The sequence below is a fragment of the Nerophis lumbriciformis genome, linkage group LG34 (genome assembly GCF_033978685.3).
Source record: "Nerophis lumbriciformis linkage group LG34, RoL_Nlum_v2.1, whole genome shotgun sequence".
In the NCBI taxonomy this organism is placed as follows: Eukaryota; Metazoa; Chordata; class Actinopteri; order Syngnathiformes; family Syngnathidae; genus Nerophis; species Nerophis lumbriciformis.
The window spans coordinates 15,833,172-15,859,150 of NC_084581.2; the positions used below are offsets into that span (position 1 = coordinate 15,833,172).

The following is a 25,979-nucleotide window of genomic DNA, read 5'->3' on the forward strand; positions in this document are numbered from 1 at the left end:
GACTGTGGGGATTTAGAATACTCAATTCAAGTAACGTTTTTTTTGGGGAGGGTGTTTGCAGAACGGCATTACTGTATTGTTTACATTTTAAAATAATAGAAGTGCATGTATTTGGAAACAGTATTTTTCATCAGGTACTATTTAATCGGCTGTTAAATGTTAACACTTCGATAAAAATGCTATGTTTTCCGAGCACAAATGGAACATTACAAATATATATCCTGTATTGTAAAATGTTATTATAAAATGTATTTATTTTATAAATATGCATTTTAGTTAATTCAGATACTCTATAGTGTAAAAGTTATTTGAGTTCAGGAGTTACAATCAGACAAAGAGACCATTTACAAGTTTTTATGTTTTCATTTGTAATATAATAAAAAAAAACATAATTTTATGAGATATTGAAATTACGGTTTTTATCACTTGCAATATATGATTATCAAAATTATTGAGAATTTTTGTTAAAAGTCTTGAAATATTTAACTCTATGTAGAGAATCTATTGAATAAAGAAAACAATTTTAAATCAAACTTCTGAAATACTTTTCAAACATATTCTAATTTATAGAGGTTCAACTTTATATAATAGGACAAAAATAAAATAAATATAATACAAATACATGTTGTATTATACATTTATATATAACCAAATTATGGGATATATATATTATACAATCTTATCAAAGTAAGCAGTTTGTCATAAAATAAAAGTTCACAAAATGTGCAGCTATATTTTGTGGAAAATAAAAACAGAACAATGTTTTTTTATATTTGTACACAAATACAATTTTATTGTCAGAATGTAATCCGGGAACGTTTCAAAATGTTTTACTTGAATGTATGTTATTTATTTATAAAAAATTTGGTAACAGTTATATTTTGGAGGGAAATTTGCCAGCAAGCACACCAGTCGGCGTCAACTCACTCATTTTTGTACTGACGTATTTCAAATAAATACATTACACAATTTCATTATATATATATATATATATATATATATATATATATATATATATATATATATATATATATATATATATATATATATATATATATCAGTGACGTGCAGTCACTAGAGGCAGGTGAGGCAGGGCCTCACCTGCCATCATGGAAAGAAAAAAAATGTAAAAAGAAAAAAAATAAAATAAATTGTTATATGTATCCAGTGATTATACTATAAAGTTATTTTCCATTTAACTTCACCAGTTTTAGATTATTCTTATTCAAAATCGCTGAATTTTCACATTTGCCGTTCAAATACTGAGAAGAGACGGTGCGGTGAACAGCAGCCAGTTGAGGCACGTCACTCAGTGCCGCAACATGGATTGCGCAATGACTCGGCTAACTGCTGGCCTGCTGTGCAGTGAGACTGTATTGCTATATGAACTATATTATACATTTCCATAGTTTAGTTAGCTGAGGTATATAATGTACAGTGTATTTTGTCAACAACTGTATGTGTGTAAAGTATTTCTTGTGCTGAGCGATCATAAAACGGCTGCAAAAGACGCACTGGCTGAGGCTCGCTTCCTGCACCCCCGCCGTAGAATTGTTATATCAACTAAAGCCCACACTTAAACTTTCCACGTGCAAGATTGAATCTATTTAAAAAAATTATTTCATAAGAAGCCAAAAAGTGCAAAAACAATAATGTTGATGTTGGAGGAGTTGTGAATGACTGCAGGGACAAAAAAAAATAATTAAATTGTTATATGTATCCAGTGATTATACTATAAAGTTATTTTCCATTTAACTTCACCAGGTTTAGATTATTTTTATTCAAAATCGCTGAATTTTCACATTTGCCGTTCAAATACTGAGAAGAGACGGTGCGGTGAACAGCAGCCTCTTGAGGCACGTCACTCAGTGCCGCAACATGGATTGCGCAGTTACTCGGCTAACTTCTGGCCTGCTGTGCAGATACACCTGCAGACTGCAGGTGTACCTAATTCACAACTCCTCCAACACGAACATTATTGTTTTTGCACTTTTTGGCTTCTTATTAAATAACTTTCGTAACCTATTTTCATGGGCTTTCCTCTTTGTGATGTTAAATTCCTGTTATGCGCTGTTATACAGTATATGCCTTGAGCTCTTATTTTGAAGGCGCTAAGAGCGGAAGTGATGTCACGTTGCGGAGGTTTTTGAAAGAAGGTAAATAAAGTGGTCCTCGTGTAAACTGGAGCCTCCGTGTTTGTTATTTTGTAGTTTCATACAGTATAGGCGACATTTATAAACCCTCGGTTACACTTTTTTAAATAGATTCAATCTTGCACGTGGAAAGTTTAAGTGAGGGCTCTAGTTGATATAAAACTCCCGTCAGGTGTGCATTAATCCAGCACAACAGCGGCGCATGGACTTAATTTATAATTAAAGGTAAGACCATAATAAGGTTTTTTTTTTATTAAATGTGCTTTTTTTGTGTGCTACAGTTTGTATGTGTAAAGTTAAAGTTAAGTTAAAGTACCAATGATTGTCACACACACACTAGGTGTAATGAAATGTGTCCTCTGCATTTGACCCATCCCCTTGATCACCCCCTGGGAGGTGAGGGGAGCAGTGGGCAGCAGCGGCGCCGCGCCCGGGAATAATTTTTGGTGATTTAACCCCCAATTCCAACCCTTGATGCTGAGTGCCAAGCAGGGAAGAATGCTGGTATGAGCTTTTAAACATAACCTGTTAACTGCTGCCAATCAAATGGTGAATAAGATACTCTTTAGGGTTCATATGTTTGTAAATATGACTGTGATGAAGTCAGTGCCTCACCAGCCATCAACCTCACCGCACGTCACATATATATATATATATATATATATATATATATATACAGTATATATATATATATATATATATATATATATATATATATATATATATATATATATATATGTATACACAGTACAGGCCAAAAGTCATTCAAGTCATTTCAATGTGTTTTCCTTATTTTCATGACTATTTACATTGTAGATTGTCACTGAAGGCATCAAAACTGCCACCTGTGAAGTGAAAACCATTTCAGGTGACTACCTCTTGATGCTCATCGAGAGAATGCCAAGAGTGCAAAGCAGTAATCAGAGCAAAGGGTGGCTGTTTTGAAGAAAGTAGAATATAAGACACGTTTTCAGTTATTTCACATTTTCTTGTTAAGTACATAACTCCACATGTGTTCATTCATAGTTTTGATGCCTTCAGTGACAATCTACAATGTAAATAGTCATGAAAATAAAGAAAACGCATTGAATAAGAAGGTGTGTCCAAACTTTTGGCCTGTACTATAATATATATATATATATATATATATATTATAGTAAAATTATATATATATATATACATATATATATATATATATATATATATATATATATATATATATATATATATATATATATATATATACATATATATATATATATATATATATGTATATATATATATGTATATATATATATATATATATATATATATGTATGTATATATATATATGTATATGTATATATATATATATATATATATATATATATATATATATATATATATGCGCTCTGTGGCCTTGTGGTTAGAGTGTCCGCCCTGAGATCGGTAGGTTGTGAGTTCAAACCCTGGCCGAGTCATACCAAAGACTAAAAATGGGACTCATTACCTCCCTGCTTGGCACTCAGCATCAAGGGTTGGAATTGGGGATTATATCACCAAAATGATTCCCGTTCGCGGCTGCTGCTCACTGCTCCCCTCACCTCCCAGGGCTCAAATGCAGAGAACAAATTTCACCACACCTCGTGTGTGTGACAATCATTGGTACATTACATATATATATATATATATACATTACAATACGCAGAATTTACTGGAAAAAGTTTGGACACCCCTGATCTACATAATGATCCATTATCCATGCAACTACCCTTTTAAACACTAGAGGTCAATGTTGGCCACAAGTGGAAAACGTTGTCAGCGGCCTGTCAAAACACAGTAAAGGTCAGAGGTTAAGTCTGTTTCATGGTAAGAGTGTAAGAAAAATCATGGTGGTCACTTGAAAGTATTATAAGGCACCAGCCAAGGAGTGTTGAACCTGAGCCCACAGTAATCTGATCCTGTTTTGGACGTCAATAACAGCAGCACAGCAAAGTCAACATGGGCTAAGCAGCCACAACAGGTGTCCCAAACACCCTACAGAAAAGAAACATACTCATTGAATGGCATTGGCGTGTGTACTCCATCATGTATGCATGAGTGTTTACACTCTGAAAATCCAACATTCCGAGAAGCAGGTGTCCTTTCCAAAATGCCAAAGAAGTCAGAGGGTCTTGTTCATGGTGACCACTGTTGGGGCACGGGGGGTGGGACGGTCTCAAGTTTCTGGAGCAGAGGGTCCAGGTAAATTTAGTAGTAGTGGTGGTGCACTTGCAGCTATATGCCATAGTCTTGAGGCTGTAGAGTGAGGACTTTCCAGCCTGGACTGGACTTGTGAGGTTGAGACCTCAACACACAATGGAATTATGACAACAGAGGAGGCTGAAGAGCTGGAGGAGGCTGTTGAGCATGATGCCACTGACACCACATGGAGCTGGGTAAATATGTTTGCGTGCAGAGTGTCAGTATAGGGTGTTTTTAACCACATGAGAATATGAATTATAGCAAAGATCATGTAATGACAAAACTCGTTGCTGTTTTAAAGAACCTAGCGCAAAAAGTGCTAGTCAAAAAAATCATAATAGCTCGCTGCTGTTTTTAAGGACCTGTAGAGAAAAAAACTTGTCAAATATCGTTCTGCCCAGGACCGACTCATGCACAAAAACACTAATCAAAGATCCTCTGTTTAACAAGAATGGCACGTTGTTTTTAAGGACCTACCACAAAAACAAAAATCCCAGATCTTCTATATTACATAAGTACTCTGCTGTTGGAGCAGACTGCTAAAAATACAAGTCAAAGATCCTCTATATTGCAAAATAACTGCTATAACTCTGCTATTTTTAAAGACCTGTACATTACTGCAAAACACTTGTCTATATGACAAAGGTGAGCTGCCGCTTTTAAGGAGCTGCAAAAAAAAATCCCTGTCCAATCTGTACTATATAGCAAAAACATTGATGTTTTTAAGAACCAACTGCGAAATTGCTATTGTCAAAGAGCTTCTATATTACAGCAGCACTCTGCTTTTTTTTAAGAACTACCACAGAAACACTAAAAGTGACAATAGTGATCTGTTGATTTTAGGTAGCTACTGCAAAAATGCTTGTCCAAGATCCTCTATATGACATTAACAGTCTGTGGTTTTTATGGATCATACTGCAAAACAACCCACTAGTCAGTCAAAGGGATTATATATTAAAGGAGCACTCTGCTGTTTTAAGGAAGATACTACAAAAAAAAAGTCAGTCAAAGATCCTAAATATGAATGAGTGCTCTGATGTTTTTTAGGACCTATACCCCAAAAACACTAGTCAAATATCCTCTATATCACAGAAGCACTCAGCTGTTTAAAATGAACAGTAGTCAGGCAAATATTCTTTATATAATAAGATTCTTTATATAAAGAGTCGTTATGACTAGAACCAGGAAATATGACCACACAGTCAGTGCTTAGTCACCACAATGGTTTCCTGTGCTCAGAGAATAGACTTTAAAACAGCTCCGCTTATGTACAAGTCCTTTCATGTCCCTGAGCCAAAGTACATCTCTGTCATCTTTGAACCATATTAACCATCTCGGCCTCGGAGTACCTCAGGGAGTGGTCTGCTGGTGCCCAGAGTTAGGACCAAACATGGTGAGGCCGCGTTTCAATTCTGTGCTCCTAAAATCTGGAATAGTCTTCCAGGAGATGTGAGTCAGGCCTCAACATCGGCAATGTTCAAATCCAGGCTGAAAACACTTTTATTTCATTGTACATAAAGGTATTTTATCTACACTTTGATTTGATATTTATTTTAATACGACTGTTTTATAGTAATTTTATTTTATGATTTTAATTTGAACTATGGTTATTTTTATGATTATTTTTCTCTTCTAATTTTCTGTAAAGCACTTTGAATTGCCTTGAATAGCAATTGTGCTCTATAAAAAATGATTGTCCAAGATTGTCTTTATAACATTATGCTGTTTTTAAAGACCTACCACAAAAAGACTACTCAAAGATCCTCCATATGACAGTAGTGGTCTGCTGTTTTTAGGAATTAGCTATTGTGCTCTGTAAATAAACTTGTCTTGCCTTGCCTTATATTACAGAAGCTCTCTGCCGTTTTAAGGAAACACTGCAAACAAACACAAGTCAGTCAAAGATCTACAATATCAATGAGCAATCTGCTGTTTTTAAGGACCTACCACAAAAAACCCCAGTCACAAATCCTCTATATGACAGGAGCACTCTCACCTGCTGCAAAACAATGCTTGTCCAAGATTGTCTTTATAACATGTAGAAGCACAATACTGTTTTTAAAGACCTACCACAAAAAACACTTTGAAGATCCTCTATATGACGGTAGTGATCTGCTGTTTTTAAGAAGCTATACTGCAAAATATGCTTGTCCAAGACGAAGATCCTCTATATCAAAAGGAACGCTCTGTTATTTTCAAGAACTTACTGCGAAAAACTAGTAGAATATCTTCTTGACATTGACAGACTTTTTAATGATCACACTGCAAAACAAGCTAGTCAGTCAAAGATCCTTCATATTACAGAGGCACTCTGCTGTTTTTAAGGAACACACTGCACAAAAAAACACTAGTTAAAGATCATCACTATTAATGAGCACTATGCCATTTAAGGAACATAGCGCACAAAAAACACTATTCAGTTAAAGATCAACTATATGAATAAGAGCTTTGATTCCTCTAAATGACAGTATTGATCTACTGTTTTTAAGATGCTCCTGCAAAACATGCCTGTCCAAAAGGAGCGGTTTGATGTTTTTAAGAACCTATAAGTGCTAATTAAAGATCCTCTATACAACAGGATCGTTGTGATGTTTTAAGAAGCTGCAGCAAAAATCGGTAGACAAAAATAATCTACATGACAGGAGCGCTATGCTGTTTTAAAAGATGTACTACAAAAACCCTGTCAAAAATCTTTTAGGTGACAAAATGTTCTGCTGTTTTCAAGGTTTCACTGCAAAAAGCGCTAACTGTCGGGTTGAGTCCGGTTGGATGGCGTGGGTCTCGACAAACAAACAGTTTGCCTTTAAGGAAAGAATCTCTCGTGTGTATGATGGCATTAACTCATGTTCCTGTCACCTTATATGACCCTCAGGCCACAACAACCTGAGCCAATCAGAGGCTCTGCACTGTGCCGCGCCATCCCTTGCTGACTCAACAGAAAAAGGCGAGAATTCTGCCTCCAGGGCCAATTTGATCTTATGATGAATCATTTACATTTACATACAATGACTACTGTGCTGGAGACAAGCAAGTAAACAAGAGGTTCTGCCATAAACTAGGATATTTATACCAAAACTAACATTACCTGCTCTTGCTGTGAGATCTATCAAGTCCCCCCAGATCTCAACATATTGAGATACTGAGATTTCAGAATTATTTTGCTTTGGCTTTGCCTTTTTGTGCGTGTGTGAGGCCACCTCAGAACAGTAGCGGTATGGGAAAGAGAAAAAAACAACAACCAGAACAGGAAATGGAAACTTTTGCAACACAATACTGTACGTACAATATGGCTAATTCCACAATATGGTGAGAAAAGGTAAAGCAGCAGCATAGAGACAAAATCATGCAGTGCCCGTTCTGGCTGCTCAGTCCAAAATGGCTAATTCAAGAATAATAATGAAGTTACTTGTTTGTTTTAGCTCACAGTTAACTTCTCTCACGCCTGCAGTGGAAAATGTCAAAAAAGTAAAACAACATTTTAATGTGACTTGCCGTTACAAGTTTTATTGTTTTTGTGAATGCATCTAGACCAGGGTTGTCTAACTCATTTTAGAATTGGGGGCCACATGGAGAAAAATATACTCCCAAGTGGGCCGGACTGGTAAAATCACAGCATGATAACTTAAAAATAAAGACAACTTCAGATTGTTTTCTTTGTTTAAAAATAGAACAAGCACATTCTGAAAATGCACAAATCATAATGTTGGGTTTTTTATACTTACATGCTGTGGCAATAGTATTCTACCTTTATTTGTTATTTATACTTTCTGAATAAATTATGTGATAATGTTCATCAGTCAATGCATTGGTGTTCATTTTCAATTTATCAAGATAAAAAACTAATACAAAAATCAAATTACAAGATGTTATTTATGTAGTTGGATGTTATTTATGTAGTTTGCTTACATCATGTGGTTTATTATTTTTTTTTTTTTTACATATGTAGCATAATCTACAAAGATACAAAGAATTGCTATTGCGACATCTAGTGGACACAATTAGAACAGCAGTTTATTTCATTTAAAAATTTTCAGCTCATTTTTATACTTGGCAAATTAATCCCGCGGGCCGGGTAAAACCTGTTGACGGGCCTGATCCAGTCCTCGGGCCTTACGTTTGACACCCCTGATCTAGACAGTGGTGAACATATTTTTACACTTGTATGACCATTAAAAACGCAATTTAAAACATAAACAAAGGTTTTTATGGCTGTGGCTTGACCCTAGGACAGGATTTATTTCACATAAAGGTCCACAATGAATATAACAATGATGCAGATTATGTTGTGGCTGGACATAAAGTAATAATTTCGCCGCACCTAGTGTGTGTGTGACAATCATTGGTACTTTAACTTTTTAACTTTAATACAATACCATGTAAAAGTAAACCAATTAATTCATTCAGGGACAAGCGGTAAAAAAATGGATGGATCATTTAAGGTAGTTTTTGTAATCATTTTCTGACAGTTTCTTGACTGTGAACACACTGCTTTCTAGCAAACTCACGCCTACAAGCAGGCACACGCACGCGCACACACACCCGCACGCACACACGCGCACACTAACACGCACACACTCAGACTACTTCAAAAATTTCCCTTTGAGGTTAAAAACGTAAGCATTCAAGTGTCTCGAGGAGCTGTGTGATTGGCTCAAGTGATCACCTCACTGCATCGGGCCCAGTCGGTGACGTCACCACAGCCACCCGCAGCAGAAGTTGTGCAAGAAAATCCAGGTCTGATGCCACGTGTGTGTTTTTAAAAACACAATAATGCTGCACAGAGGTAATTAATATATTTTACAAATGATGGTGGGTTTAAAAGCAATCAATGACCTGCAAAAACACTGAAAAACACTTCCCCTTTTACAGCGATGAATTTGAGGCTTTAGCGATCTGCACGCTGATTGGCTGGTAGGCGGGCTTTAGTTGCTGGTGACGTCAACAGCAAGGCAGGCGCCAGCTTTGCGGAGATATTAATGTTGTCTCTTTTTGTTCTTGGTATGGTCGTTTTCTCAACATTTCTTTAATCGGTGGCAGTATTTTACAGCTACTAAAGAGATTTTAGACTTCTTTTTTTTTTTTAAAGAAAAATAATGTCCGCCTGTTTGGTCGTTCACCGCTGAGGAAGTGCTTCGTTGTGTTTGTGTCAGAAGGTAAGATTGTATTTTTAAACAATGTATCTATAATTGGCTTTCCACACACAGTAACGTATACGTTAACATACTTTAAACCATTATTTATTATCTTGTTATAACTTCCACCCATCCATCCATTTACTACCGCAAGTGTCCCTCTCTTGTATAAGTTATTCAATGAGTGTTTCAATTGGTAATATTTGATCATTTAACAAAGTCAACTAACTCTCTTCTCAAAAGTAGCACCAAGAAGAATGTATAAGTGTAAACATATAGTGTAAATGTGCATTTAAAAGTACAAATCTAAAAAAACAAAAACAAGCCATGAGTGTATGAAATGTCTTATTTTGAAAAATGTAATGTCTCCATTGTAAATAAAGAATGACTGCTTTCCCTATCCCTTGGCATTTACATTCCAAAAGCATTTCTCTCCTTACTGCCTCATCTGCTTCACAAGAATGTTTATTTTAAGACATCATAGCTGGTGTGCAGCTTTGAACTTGAGCCCCTTCTCAGGAAATGTGCACTTGATAATGTAAGAACCGGAAGGTTCCAGAGTTAGACTTGCTGCTGTGAAACATTTCGATAATGCTTCTTAGAATCAGCTCCTGGTGTCCTCCAAAGAAGGTGGCGACGATGGGTGTTAATACCAGTCTTTTGGAAAGTGATCCTAAACGGCGTCTGGTGTCAGCCGCGAGGATGAATGAAGGCTCTAAAAACTAGTTGATTGCCTTACCCGAGGGGCACAAGTTGCACATTCAAATCCCAGGTTAGTTCCATATAGTACGCATATTTGTTGTGTTTTCAGTGCGTATGTGGTCAATTCAGACGAGAAAAACACAGTAACCAGTGCTTAATCATGCATGACAACTTTTCCACATGCAGAAAAATAAACAAGACATTGTTTGAGTCTTGCTGTTTCATAATACCCCAAAACTGCCATTTCTTAACTGCCCTTTCCTTAGGTCTTATGTCAGTAACCTCTGACGATTGCTGAATAGACACACATAGTCTGTTAGAAACTTCCCAGAAGTGTCACCATTCAAAGAAAACATAACAGTAGCTTTCCTGGTGTCTCGTCAACACGTCTCTTGTATGACGTCCCTTTCATCATGCCACTCATGCCTTGTGAACTCAAGTGTCAGGCAAACGAGAAACAGTCAGGACATGATCCAATGAGGTCAAAGTGTCAAGTTCTGACCAGCGCCTCTGACCCATACCAGAGAACGGATTCGTGGAATAACCTCACGCCTCCACCTGGTTCCACTAAGTCGTAAACAACCCCCTTCATACTTGTTTTATCTCCCCTGCGGTCTCCTCCAGACCCGTCAGACCATGAACTACGTGGGCCAGCTGGCAGGTCAGGTCTTCGTACAGGTGAAGGAGCTGTACAGAGGCCTCAATCCGGCCACCTTGTCCGGCTGCATTGACGTTATTGTGGTGCGACAGCCCGATGGCTCCATGCAGTGCTCGCCCTTCCACGTCCGCTTTGGCAAGATGGGCGTCCTGCAGTCCAGAGAGAAAGTGGTAAGGAAAACGTTTCTATTTTTGGATCTTTTGTGGTTTTCTGATCCAGGTCTTGATTTTAAAGGTGGACATGGAGATCAATGGAGAGCCTGTGGATTTACATATGAAGCTCGGGGAGAATGGAGAGGCTTTCTTTGTTCAAGAAATGGAAAATGATCAGGTACACAAACCGCCATTACTATTAGCAGTGGTATATTCTAGGGGTGTAACCATACTTGCCAACCTTGAGACCTCCGATTTCGGGAGATGGGGGGTGGGGGTGGGGGGCATGGTCGGGGGTGGGGCGGGGGGCGTGGTTAAGATATATATATAAGAAATACTTGACTTTCAGTGAATTCTAGCTATATATATATTTATATATTTTATTACATATATATATGTAACCGGTGGTCTTTTCCTCTCTGCGTTGTGTGGCTTTTGTGAAAAACGACCGACACCATGGATTGCTCAGCTGCACTTTACTGATAAAACAGAACACAATTGTTGTCAATAAGTTTTTGACGTCGTCGAGTCCCTACACAAAATACAATACAGAACAAGAAAATGAACAGAAGTTCTTAACATGACATTATCTGTCGTCGCATGGACGCCTACCTCTCCCGTTATGGTGGACAAAAGGGAAGTTGGAAGGCGTGTCCAACGCATATATAAAGACAGGTGTCACCGTAATCATTGCAGTAGGAGGGACAACGAGACAATGGTTCCACATTGACAAAACATCAAACAATATTCAGGTATTTACATGTAACTTACATATTTTGTGTAATTATAACAATAGTAAAGCATTATAAAATACATTATTTACAAGACATAATGGACCCTGTTACATATATATATATATATATATATATATATATACATATATATATATATATATATATATATATATATATATATATATATATATATATATATATATATATATATATATATATATATATATATATATATATATATAAATAAAATAAATACTTGAATTTCAGTGTTCATTTATTTACACATATACACACACATAACACTCATCTACTCATTGTTGAGTTAAGGGTTGAATTGTCCATCCTTGTTCTATTCTCTGTCACTATTTCAGAACACACACATTATACAAATATACATTATAAAATCAATAAGAAAACGGGAGCTCTAATTTGAGAGTCTGAATTAGAATCAGAAGTTCCTATATAAACATTGCGCACTCACGTCGCCTTTTTGTATTGATTACTGCAGCTGTGCACTGGATTCATTCACAAATACAAACTACAACTCACAAACACTTTAGAGTTAGGCTCCACCATCAGAATGTGTACTTAAACTTATAAAGATCACATGGATATTATTCATTGAGTTGATTCACCAAAACTAGCCTGTTATACAGGAGGAAAAAGCACACAGGACGTTTCAATTGTTCACAGACTGGTCACGCTCAACAGAATGACAAGACACTTCCGGTCTGCAGGTGATAGCATTCAATTCGGAAGAAACGCCCTACTGCCCCCTACTGACCAATGTGAATACTGATAAATGTGTAATGACAGCTCCAAAAACGAATTCAAACCACAAAATAAAATAAATAAATCAACACAAAAATGTGACACATTATGGGTGGGTCACATATGCATGTACAGTAGATGGCAGTATTGTCCTGTTTAAAAGTGTCACAACATTGCTGTTTACGGCAGACGAACTGCTTTACGGTAGACGAAAACTTGACTGCTGTTGTTGTGTGTTGTTACCGCGCTGGGAGGACGTTAATGAAACTGCCTAACAATAAACCCACATAAGAAACCAATAACGCGCCCTCGATCATTAGCTGTTTATATTGTGGGAAAGTGGACGTGTGAACAGGCTGTCAACAGTCACTCAGGTTCGCATGGAGCTGGAGGGGGCGTGGCCTCCAGCTCCGCCTGAATTTCGGGAGATTTTCGGGAGAAAATTTGTCCCGGGAGGTTTTCGGGAGAGGCGCTGAATTTCGGGAGTCTCCCGGAAAATCCGGGAGGGTTGGCAAGTATGGGTGTAACGGTACATGTATTTGGATTTTTTTAGTGCGAAACATAATGGTACACAGGTGAGTTCCCACACGGACAGGACGCGTAGCTCCCTCGTGTTATAGTTACACGTTTACGCCGTAAACAAATACAGTGCAGTCTAGCAGGAGTCATGATAGCAGTAACACAGTGACAAAAGCATGCAGGACACGTTGGGAAGGAGACGGAGAAGCCAGAGCTGGAAAACCTCAGTCCAGGGGTGTCAAACGTACGGCCTGCGGGCCAGATCAAGCCCGCAAACAGGTTTTTTCCGGCCCGCGTGATGAGTTTGCCAAGTATAAAAATGAGCAGCTTTTTTTTTTTAACTAAATAAACTGCTGTTCTTAATGTGTCCACTGGATGTCACGATAGCAATTCTGTTAGGCAAGCAAACTGTTTATACCGGGGCCAAGCAAAGGTACACAGTTAAGGGTGACTGTGGCTCCTCCTCCTCGACCCACATGAAACTTAAAACCTGACGTTTTATGTCTTCTGCTTTGAACACATCATCATTTGGCACCCTTACTCCCCCAAAATGTCTCTGTCAAACACAAGACAAGTGAACTTAACCACGCTATACTGTTGGATAAGCTCTGAGCCATCGGATTTAACAAGACCTCATCGAGCTGGATGCAATCTTACTTGGAGGGGAGGGAGCAGGTGGTAGAGGTGAACGGCACCGTGTCCCCCCCACCCCTCTCGGTGAGCTGTGGAGTCCCCCAAGGCAGTGTATTGGGGCCTTTACTGTTCCTAATATACATAAACGACTTGTCATCGGCATGCGACTGTGAATTGTTCTTGTTTGCGGAGGACTCGGCCTTGCTGGTATCAGACAAGGACAAGTCACAGGTGGAGAAAATCCTCAGTGCTGAACTCTGTAGAACATGCACCTGGCTAGCTGACAACAAGCTACCCATACACTTGGGTAAAACGGAATCCATCCTATTTGGGTCCCACATCAACCTTAAGAAAGTCAATGACTTCACTATAAAAGTGGGTGACATTGTTATCACCAGGAAAGATGAGGTCACCTACCTAGGTTCCATTCTAGAGGCTAATCTTTCCTGTGATAAAATGGCAACCAAGGTAATCAAAAAGGTCAACCAACGAACGAGATTTCTCTATAGAATCTCCTCTCTGGTCAACAAAAGCACCATGAGGATTCTGGCGGGAACTCTCGTTCAACTCTTTTTCGATTACGCATGCACCTCCTGGTACCCTAGCACCTCCAAAACCCTCAAATCTAAACTCCAAACATCCCAGAACAAGCTAGTCAGATTACTTCTAGACCTCCACCCCAGATCCCACCTCACTCCTACCCACTTCTCCAAAGTGGGCTGGCTCAGGGTGGAGGACAGAGTAAAACAACTTGCACTGAGCCTAGTCTATAAAATCCGCTACACCTCCCTGATACCGAAGTACATGTCAAACTACTTCCTTAACGTAAATGACCGCCATAACCACAACACCAGGGGGAGCTCCACCAACCACGTTAAACCCAGATTCCGAACTAACAAAGGTCTTAACTCATTCTCTTTCTATGCCACATCAATGTGGAATGCGCTCCCAACAGGTATAAAAGAAATTGCATCTCTATCCTCCTTCAAAACCGCAATAAAAGTTCACCTCCAGGCAGCTACAACCCTAAACTAACACCCTCCCCTGATTGTTACTAATCAAATGTAAACAATCAAATGCAGATACTTTTTCTTATGCCTTCTGATCTCTCTCTCTCTCTCTCTCTCTCTCTCTCTCTCTCTCTCTCTCTCTCTCTCTCTCTCTCTCTCTCTGCCCACTACTTGTTGTCCATATCCTACCAAGTCAGACCTACACTGTTCCAATATCCATTTCTCTGTTCTCAATTGTTGATGACTGATGATAACAACCAAACCCAACCCCCCCGCCACTCTCCACACCCCGGATTGTAAATAATGTAAATAATTCAATGTGATGATCTTGCGTGATGACTGTATTATGATGATAGTATATATCTGATAGTATATATCTGTATCATGAATCAATTTAAGTGGACCCTGACTTAAACAAGATGAAAAACTTATTCGGGTGTTACCATTTAGTGGTCAATTGTACGGAATATGTACTTCACTGTGCAACCTACTAATAAAAGTCTCAATCAATCAAAAACTTAACCCTTTTGAATAGTTTTCACCTCTGTTTCTTACGGTTGGTTGAGTTAGGACTGGATTGATACGTGGACATGACATCGGAGGTATTTGATACCTAGAAGAGATTATATGTTGTGTTTTTTGTTCAATCCCAGTCTGTGATTTAAAGTTTAATCCTGGCTTTGTAGATACACCGCAACACCGAAAGGGACAAGTGGTAGTCTAAGCTCATGGTGTTTTTGAAGCTGCACCAATTTCCTCAGAATTTTCAACAAACTTGAAGTGTTTTGTCCAGAGGATTAGTTGTGATGTGTACGTTTTCATAATGTGATTGTTCTTTGGCTCTTTGGCCAAAGTAAAACAAAGAAAACAACCTGGAGTTGTCTCTATTTTGAATTTATCATGCCATGATTTTACCATTACGGCCCACTTGGGAATAGATTTTCCTCCGTGTGGCCCCTGAGCTACAATGAGTTTGACACCCCTGCCTTAGTCTGTCGTTAAAAATGTTTATACTTCGCCTTCCTGGTGAACTACGTAAAGAACAAAGACAATTTGAAAGCTTTGGTCAGTGTATTTGGTCATTGAATTTTATTTTAATGAATGCGGATTGAAAAACAAATTATTTGAACTTCATTTTAAAATACAAAACATTTAATTGAAAAACAAAGTTATTTTTGTCTGCGTCAAAGAGCAATAACTCAATCTAACACTTAGATCTTCATTCTATATTTCATGTTACTAAAATTAAAATCACCAGTCAGCAGAAACAAAAAAAATGAACAAAAAAATAGATGTGTTTTTTTCATATTCCGACACCGATATTGGAAGTAGCTTTCTAAAGACAAGACCGTGGACTGGCCTGTAAAAACAGTGTGGTGATGTATCCTGGGTCAGAAAGACCAGATGATCATGGATCAATATGTCTTTTTTAGTGCTGTTGAATGATTTAAAAAAACAAAAAAACAGATTAGTTATACTTTTCAATTTGGATCAATCATAATTCATCACAGTTAAATGATTTGCTTGCAGAATTTCAATACATTTTTATAAGACACCATATTTTGACACACATTTAGTTTTATTCTCAGAGTCTCTTATACAAACCTTTTTTAAATTATTTACTTTACCGCGAGTCATTGATTTGCTCAGCACCTGGAGACAGTATAGTAAGGATTAAGTGCACATCTTGAAAGTCTTTGCAATAATATAGCAAACAATGTATTTATGTACACTAATAGATATTGTAGTAAACACACACATAAAAAACTTAACATTGTGCACTATCTACATCTGCATTTATTATTTCCTAACCGGGTGCTTAAACAAACAAGCGTATTTGATGGGTCAAATGCAGAGGACAAATTTCACCACACCTAGTGTGTGTGTGAGACAATTATTGGTACTTTAACTTTAACTTTAACATTTTGCAGATAACGATTCTGATCTATTTTTTGTACAGGTAGTTGGGATTACTTACTGGGGTCCAACGGTCTCCGGTAAGCAACAGAAATTCAGCATCAGCCAGTAGTTGCAACTTGTTGTCCTTGTTAGTGCAGTACAGTTCGTTTATCCTTGTTGCACCTCGAAGGTAGTTTGTACGGCGGGTCACCTTTTGGGATATGCATGACTTGTTCTAGTTTTCACCGATGTTAAGTGGCCAACATGAGGTGGCTGTCTATTTTGCAAAGACATTGTTTGACTTACCTGTGGTACTTTTGTTGACAACATTTCATTTACACATTACCATTGACGTGGGTAAACTCTGGCAGCGTTTTGTCGTCCTCTGCTTGTTGTCGATGTAGCGTTCTCGCTCGCGGCACCCTAAAGTACGTGTTTTGCTTTAAGATGGTAATTTAAACTTGTTGTGCACCGATGAGAAGAAAGTTTGTCCTTGCAATACCAACACATTACCTTTGTTGTATCCAAAGTTTTGTTGGAGTGTGTTTTGAAGCGAAATTGGCTGCCGAGCACACTGCTTGGACTGTCATAACTCATATTCTAACTGGAGTGTAGCCTGATCACTGACCGTGTAATAAGGTGTGCTGCCTTTCGGGTTAAGGTGCAGTCAAAACAAATAGTGCGATTAATCTTCAGTCATTTATGGTAATTAGAGATGTCCGATAATAGCTTTTTTGCCGATATCTGATATTCCGATATTGTCCAACTCTTAATTACCGATTCCGATATCAACCGATACCGATATATACAGTCGTGGAATTAACACATTATTATGCCTAATTTTGTTGTGATGCCCCGATGGATGCATTAAACAATGTAACAAGGTTTTCCAAAATAAATAAACTCAAGTTATGGAAAAAATGGCAACATGGCACTGCCATATTTATTATTGAAGTCACAAAGTACATAATTTTTTTTTAACATGCCTCAAAACAGCAGCTTGGAATTTGGGACATGCTCTCCCTGAGAGAGCATGAGGAGGTTGAGGTGGGCGAGGTTTGGGGCGGGGGGGGTTTGGCAGGGGGTGGCGGGAGGGTGTATATTGTAGCGTCCCGGAAGAGTTAGTGCTGCAAGGGGTTCTGGGTATTTGTTCTGTTGTGTTTATGTTGTGTTACAGTGCGGATGTTCTCCCGAAATGTGTTTGTCATTCTTGTTTGGTGTGGGTTCACAGTGTGGCGCATATTTGTAACAGTGTTAAAGTTGTTCATACGGCCACCCTCAGTGTGACCTGTATGGCTGTTGACCAAGTATGCATTGCATTCACTTGTGTGTGTGAAAAGCCGTAGATATTTTGTGACTGGGCCGGCACGCAGAGGAAGTTCCTTTAAGGTTTATTGGCGCTCTGTACCTCTCCCTACGTTCGTGTACACAGCGGCGTTTTAAAAAGTCATAAATTTTAGTTTTTGAAACCAATACCGATAATTTTGAAACCGATACCGATAATTTCCGATATTACATTTTAAAGCATTTATCGGCCGATAATATCGGCAGTCCGATATTATCAGCAGTCCGATATTATCGGACGTCCCTAATGATAACGCAATAATTTTTGTTATTAATCACTTGCGTTAACGCCTTTAACGTTGACATTCCTAGTTTTCATATATAAACACAGCATACAGCACCACAGTGTTTTTGTCTGTCTTGAAACAGCAATTTCCGATTGCAGTGTCGAAGTATAAGAATACATTTGTTTGGACTGTTTTTTTTCATTTCTGCTGACTGGTGGTTTATTTATTTTTCAATATGAAATATACAATTTAAATCTAACCATTTATTAGATTTAGTTGACAATGGAAAAAGAAGACCGCTTTGTTTATCAATGTATTTTTTTTTGTTTCAAAATAAAATAATTTCAATTCCAATTCATGAAACAAAAATGTAATGACCGAAACATTTACTGACCAAACCTGTAACCATGGTTCAATACATTTAATTTGTATAAAATAATTAAGGCTGTTTACACAAAAGTGAAATAGTGTTATGTTTTGCATTTTGGTTCCTTTACTGTACTTAAAATGAACCCTAAAACCAAGGTACGTACCAAACCCTGATTAAGACATACTGTTAACACCCCCTTCTCAATTGCAGGCCTTTATTTAATTAAGATGTTTATTTGTGTGGAGGCTTTTATTCCTACAGTACCAATGTGAGTGTACGGTCCATGCAGGGGAAAATAGCAAGTGTCAGTTTGTGTTCAAATGTACTCGATTGTCTGGGGCTCAGCGTTATTAGAGTGGGTGCCACATTTTGGATTTATATGGTTATTTGTTAAAGTATACACTGAATGACGCTGAGAGCTGTTTTTAATATTGTGCTTCGTCGTGTAGCCAAAGAAACAAAAATGGTGGTGGGAGGGTTTCCAGTTGTCTCATACGCAGCCTTTTGTCACCATATGACACGCAAAGAAAAGATGATTTGAAATTAAAAACACTTTGCAGTGCTGACTTGTAGTTCTGAATATTTGACACGATGGAGGAAAAAATAGTTTAAGTTGTGTGCGTAGTTGGCGTAACTGTCAGGAATTTCCTCTTTCCATTTTAGCGCAACAGTGTTCCTCTGTTTACCACAGGGCTAGACGCAGAGCTTACTAACCTATATTCAAGGCTTACATATTTAAATCTTGGCCGTCTTTATTCCCGCTTTTCATGCCTTGCGCCAAACAGAATTTGGTTCATGGAAAACTATGAAAGAAGTCGTTGTTCCCTCTTCTTGGAATTTGTATTTTCCATCATCCACGTTCCCTTTTGGGGTTAGGGCATAATGTCTTTATGAGCACGTATCTATGTGTGGAGCTTTAAAGAAATAAACAAGCCGTAAACTGCTGTGGGGGCCAGCATTAACAAGGGAAGCGGATGATTTATTTCAACCTCTGTCAGATTCCTGAGACTTGGGAAAAGAATCAGAGCAGAGGGGGTTCTTTTCTTGGAACTATTTTCTTGGCAGAGGGAAGTTAAAACGTGACCTCTATTCTCAAAACGCTTGTTCTCTTTTTTCAGCTTCATGTACACACATGCAGAAACTCCTGGAAAGTTCTCTAGTTTCTCAGAGGGAAGTGTAATTCAATATGTTCCTTTTACAGAACTGAAAAATGGGTTTTTAGTTCTGCCTGCTGTCAGAGACACGAGGAAAAGAAGGCACATGTTAATCATGACCCTAAAGACCCTAAATATGCAAATAAAACCAAGGTAACATACAAAAACAGCTGGAAATTCCAGTGCGAATGGCGAGAGAAGTTGCTATTAAGCTGTAACGTGTGTTTATTATATCACAGCTTATCATAACAATCCCCAGATTCAAAGAAAAACAAAGTTACATGCAAAAACAGAACCCAAATTTGCAGGAATTGTTTTTGAATGGTGAGAAATGCTGTCAGCGAGCAAATAAATCGCTATACCACTTATTTATAGGGTTGTCAAAAGTATAAATACATAATACCTACATCGATACCTACTTTTTTCAGTATCATACACTTTTTGCTTGGTGAGCGATATCCATTCTCAGCACTTGCGCAATGAGTCAGCACCAAAGCAGAAGAGCGCCTGCTCTCTAAAAAATATACATATTTACTTATTCGTAAAAACCTGGCACGGATGCAAATTTGGCGCTTCCGGTTCGCCCTCGCTCATGCACAAATGATAATGGAACTGCCAGAGATCCGCCACCACAAGCCCATTGTGCATTATCACAGCATGCAGAAAACCTCCAGAAGCATGCAACCTAACATTTATTTTTTATAAGTGCTAAGAAAACAGTTTGGAGACAGTCTTCCATCGTTTGGAAACTGTCTGAACACTACTAAATTAGAACCAGAAAGGCAAAGTGGGGCCTGGGGCCATTTGCTAAACACAGCTTATTTTTTTTATGAGGCCGTGGCACATTGTAGCAATAAAATAAACAAAATAATAATAGTTGATAATCGATAATAGAGCATATAATGTAATGAGAGAAGGATTCAATTGTGATACTATCAACAAATATATATGTATATACTGTATATATTTGAGCCTTTGTATTAGCCTATTTCATTACAAATTACATGATGATGTCACACTACCGCCATATTGAAATAATATCAAACAATATTGTTTGTTTTATATAGTGTACTTGAACGCTCCGCGCCACTGCTGTTCTTTTTAGAATGTAAAATAGTAAATTATTGTTGTTATTTGTGACCATATATAAAAGTACAGAATTGTTTGTTTTGATGTACTGAGTGGCCATAGACCTTCGCTGTTCATTTTGCAGCTGCTAATTATGTGCAAAAATATGTTAAAGCACAGGGATCTTAAACACTTGACAGTTCAATAAAGTAGTGAATTTAAACGCACAAAGGGGTTATTTTTTTTGTTTTATCGTGGTATCAAATAAGTATTGAGAATCATGGAAATTCATCGGTATCGACTATTGAAATTCTGGTATTGTTACAACCCTACTGATTTATACATCACAGCATATCATAACAGTCCCTAATTTCCCAACCTTTATTGAGCATAGGCACATATTATTTTACATTAGAAAAATCTCACGCTGCACTGCCAGGTAAATATGCAGGTAAATTATGTACATCCCGCTATCTAGTGGAAACACATTTAATTGTTCTGCTTGTCACTATTAGTGCTAGCATAGATGAACAAAGATACATTATTTCAGGAAAATAAATACTTGTTCAATTGGATCATTTCCCAGATCAGGTTTCATGTGCCGCAGCACTTTGGTTGGGAATCACTGATCTGACCTATTAACTGCCAACAGGAAGTGGTTCCCTCCTACTTGGCGACCTCTCCCATCCCGACGGAGAATATGGTTCTGATGAGCTCGTCTCTGATGGCCAAGAATTCTGGGCCTCAGGTACAGACCTTGGGCTCCGCGGGGAGCGGCGGAGAGACTTGCACGGCGGCGACGATGATAAAGAAGAGAAGGAAGAGGAGGAGGAAAGCCAGGGCAGACACCATGAAGAGGGAGGAAAGCGGCGACTATTCGGAGGATGAGGACATGTTCACCATTGACATCAGCTCTGATGAGGAGATGGAGATCAACAGGTGAGCAAGAAGAACAAGGAAATGTATTGTACTGCTTGGTGGAGTCATTGGAGCCTTTGCTGTGTACAAGGCTTACTCCAGCTGCGCTCAACAAATCTGATAAAGCCGAGAATACACATGGAAAACATCAGCACGTGATTACTTCCTCTCAAAAATGTAAAGTGTGTCACACAAGTATTGGTTGGGCCAACAACAGTCCAGCATGTGCAGAATGTGGGTCAGGCATGCAGCATCTATTCTCCCACATACTGTATGCTGCTCTCAGAATGCAAGCCTAGTAATATATCATCGCTTTATGAGCTGGCACTCGTGTTGTCTTACAATTCTTGACCTCATTTCAGGCTGAAACAACCCAGATATTTGATTATGTAGTTTCCAAAATGTAAACACTGACGTTATTTTTACTGTTAGGGAAAGAGAAAAAGTCTAAACTCGTATCTTAATTGTCATAGACTGGAATGTTGCTACATGTTTTGAAAACATGTTGTTGGGCTATAAGTTTCAGCTTGGACAGCTATTTAGGAAAAACATGTCATAGATAAACGACCAGATGAGGGTAACTCCCAGTACGGTGCTGAAGCTATAGTGGCCATATACAGTTAGCTTCTATAGCAGGGGTGCCCAAAGTGCGGCACAGGGGCCATCTGTGGCCTGTGGCCCTAGATACATTACAAAAAACAAAAAAAAACAGCAAAAAAATTGGAAAAACAGCAAGAAACACAATGAGAAAAAGCCAAAATGTATAAAATATAAAAAAGGAGTTGATGCAGAGGTAGGTCTTGATTTTGTTTTTTGGCTGAGACTACGGATTTGGGGCTCGAAAAGGTTGGTGACCACTGAAATAGAGTAAGATTTGGGAACAGAAACATTGCTGTCAACAGATCATACAGACGCTATATCAACCCTGTGCACTCAGCGCAGACATCATCACGTGTACACAGCATCGTCGGTTTCGCAACATGCTGGCTTAGCTGCTACCAAAACAATTAGCCCGTCACGCAGATTTCCTTTCAACAACTAAAGATACAAACTTGATAGTAAATAATAAATTAACCTGTGTGTGACTGTATATTTATCAATTTATTGTGCTATTGACAGTTTAACAATATCAGCACACTATTTATGTAAAACTGCACATTCTGGAGTGGCCTTTTATTGCAGGCAGCCTATGGCACACCTGTGCAATAATCATGCTGTTTAATCAGCATCTTGATATGCCACACCTGTGAGGTGGAATGGACTATCTTGGCAAAGAAGAAATGCTCACTAACACAGATTTAGACAGATTTGTGAACAATATTTGAGAGGAATAGGTCTTTTGTTTATATAGTAAAAGTTTTAGATCTTTGAGTTCAACTCATGAGAAATGGTAGCAAAAACAAAAGTGTGCGTTTATATTTTTGTTCAGTATATTATTGCTGGTCAGCAGACTATTGCAGCTATATTTTATGCTTCCACAGCCAATGATCAGACTCACGATAGTAAACGTCACCTGTACAAACTTCCAACTTTGTCTCTTCTTTATAAAACACACAGTGCTCAAAATACTTTGGAAAGTTAGCGTCCTCTTGACATGCGGGTAAAGGTAGCAAACAGCCTCTTTTTTGGGGGTCCCACTGAATTTTCCATAGGCTGATACAAATCGCCATTTGTGGGTTCTGGGGACTCACTACATTGGAAACCTATCAGCATCACTGGTCATTCTGGCATGTGTATAAGTAGCATTATGATCAGTAATATAATTGCATGTGATTAGATGTCAGTCATGTTATGTGGAGCTCAGTACATGGCATGACGTAGTAAGACTTGACTATAAAAAACTGGGACAGGGATGTTTAATTGAGGATTGCATTGAGGCTTATGATAGGACTGTGTTTAAAAGTATGAGTGCACGTGTGTTACTGTGCACATTCTTTCAGTATTAATAGTAAAATTGTGTTATTTAGGACATTTCATATCGTTCCACATTTTTTTCTGTGCTACAAAAATGTTTCTGTATTACTAAATCTTTTCATTTAGTAGCACCTGTGCTTGTAGTGACAAAGCTAAGCGTACAGCTCTGATATTAGGGTTTCGTCTGTGACAGAAAGGGTAAGCCCTCTTGTTTCATGCTACTTCATCACATAGCTGTTTTGATGCAGTAAACATACTACACTAAGATGCACTACATTACATCACAGTTATTACACAGATAATAAACTATAAAACGCGAACGTCACACAGTATTCAGAAGCTACAATATGTAAATTAGTTGTGTTAATTGGTCATCATGATAAGCGATTTTAAATTAAAAAAAATATATAAACAGCATTCTAAACCATCTAATGTAAATTTTGAAAGTAGATTAGCTGTCTAATTAGTCATGAAATTTTTTATTAAGAACATTCAAAACATGGTCGAATACACCTGCAGTGTTGGTAATTAATTACAGTACCATGAAAACAAATAATGCTTGTAATCACTTATTCACATTGATTCATGTGCTTTCTGCCTAGCGTTCTTTTAATAACACTCGGTTTCAAATGTGGTTGGGACTAGAGATGTGCCGATACCGATCATCCATTCATGAGATTGGCTGATATCAGTACTGATACCAATCACATTTATGAACTGTATACAGGTAAAAGCCAGTAAATTAGAATATTTTGAAAAACTTGATTTATTTCAGTAATTGCATTCAAAAGGTGTAACTTGTACATTATATTTATTCATTGCACACAGACTGATGCATTCAAATGTTTATTTAATTTAATTTTGATGATTTGAAGTGGCAACAAATGAAAATCCAAAATTCCGTGTGTCACAAAATTAGAATATTACTTAAGGCTAATACAAAAAAGGGATTTTTAGAAATGTTGGCCAACTGAAAAGTATGAAAATGAAAAATATGAGCATGTACAATACTCAATACTTGGTTGGAGCTCCTTTTGCCTCAATTACTGCGTTAATGCGGCGTGGCATGGAGTCGATGAGTTTCTTTTTTTTTTTTTTTTTTTTTTTTTTTTATATGTCCTGTCCAGCTTCTCAGGCAAATCATATAGTTGATGTAGATGCCCATGTCGGCTGTTCAGATTTACTTTACAAAAGAGAAGTGTAGGATACTTCTCTTGTTGCCTTATTTGTATTTGACTTTATTAAATGTATTTATATTATCATTTAGTGCAGCCGGGCCGGAGCAGGAGGGGATAGAAAGAGAAAAAAAAAGAAGACAGAGGGGGGAATTGTGGGGACAAGAGGGGGATTAGACAGAGAGACAAAAACAACAACAGCAAACAACAACAACAACAACATCAGCAAATATGACATGTACAAATATGATGGTAAAAGTAATAGCAAATAAGCAGTTAGCGAAAAATAAAAAATAATACAGAAATGACAATGAGCATTATTACACTACAAATGGATCAATACAAATACCAATAGAAATAGCGCTATTGATAATGAACAATAGCACCAGCAGATGACATGGCACCCCAAACCATCACCCAACCATGCAAATTTTGCATTTCCTTTGGAAATCGAGGTCCCAGAGTCTGGAGGAAGACAGGAGAGGCACAGGATCCACGTTGCCTGAAGTCTAGTGTAAAGTTTCCACCATCAGTGATGGTTTGGGGTGCCATGTCATCTGCTGGTGTCGGTCCACTCTGTTTCCTGAGATCCAGGGTCAACGCAGCCGTCTACCAGCAAGTTTTAGAGCACTTCATGCTTCCTGCTGCTGACCTGCTCTATGGAGATGGAGATTTCAAGTTCCAACAGGACTTGGCGCCTGCACACAGCGCAAAATCTACCCGTGCCTGGTTTACGGACCATGGTATTTCTGTTCTAAATTGGCCCGCCAACTCCCCTGACCTTAGCCCCATAGAAAATCTGTGGGGTATTGTGAAAAGGAAGATGCAGAATGCCAGACCCAAAAACGCAGAAGAGTTGAAGGCCACTATCAGAGCAACCTGGGCTCTCATAACACCTGAGCAGTGCCAGAAACTCATCGACTCCATGCCACGCCGCATTAACGCAGTAATTGAGGCAAAAGGAGCTCCAACCAAGTATTGAGTATTGTACATGCTCATATTTTTCATTTTCATACTTTTCAGTTGGCCAACATTTCTAAAAATCCCTTTTTTGTATTAGCCTTAAGTAATATTCTAATTTTGTGACACACGGAATTTTGGATTTTCATTTGTTGCCACTTCAAATCATCAAAATTAAATGAAATAAACATTTGAATGCATCAGTCTGTGTGCAATGAATAAATATAATGTACAAGTTACACCTTTTGAATGCAATTACTGAA

The 25,979-nt window shown here is 38.0% G+C and overlaps 1 protein-coding gene across 4 annotated transcripts in view; it reads left to right on the top strand.

The window, feature by feature from the left end:
- Positions 1-5,707: 5,707 nt before the first annotated feature.
- Positions 5,708-25,979, top strand: part of lpin1b (lipin 1b) — a 35,963-nt gene continuing 15,691 nt past the window's right edge. Inside the window, exons 1-5 of one of the 4 annotated variants that reach the window (XM_061929457.2) lie at positions 9,339-9,529; positions 10,111-10,280; positions 10,835-11,038; positions 11,103-11,198; positions 21,402-21,688. In XM_061929457.2, the coding sequence (XP_061785441.1) occupies positions 10,847-11,038; positions 11,103-11,198; positions 21,402-21,688 (575 nt within the window). In that variant the 5' untranslated portion in view covers positions 9,339-9,529; positions 10,111-10,280; positions 10,835-10,846. Of the gene's footprint in view, positions 5,770-9,338; positions 9,530-10,110; positions 10,281-10,834; positions 11,039-11,102; positions 11,199-21,401; positions 21,689-25,979 lie in introns of those variants that run through there. The other 3 variants (XM_061929455.2, XM_061929454.2, XM_061929456.2) reach the window with 3 other exon arrangements.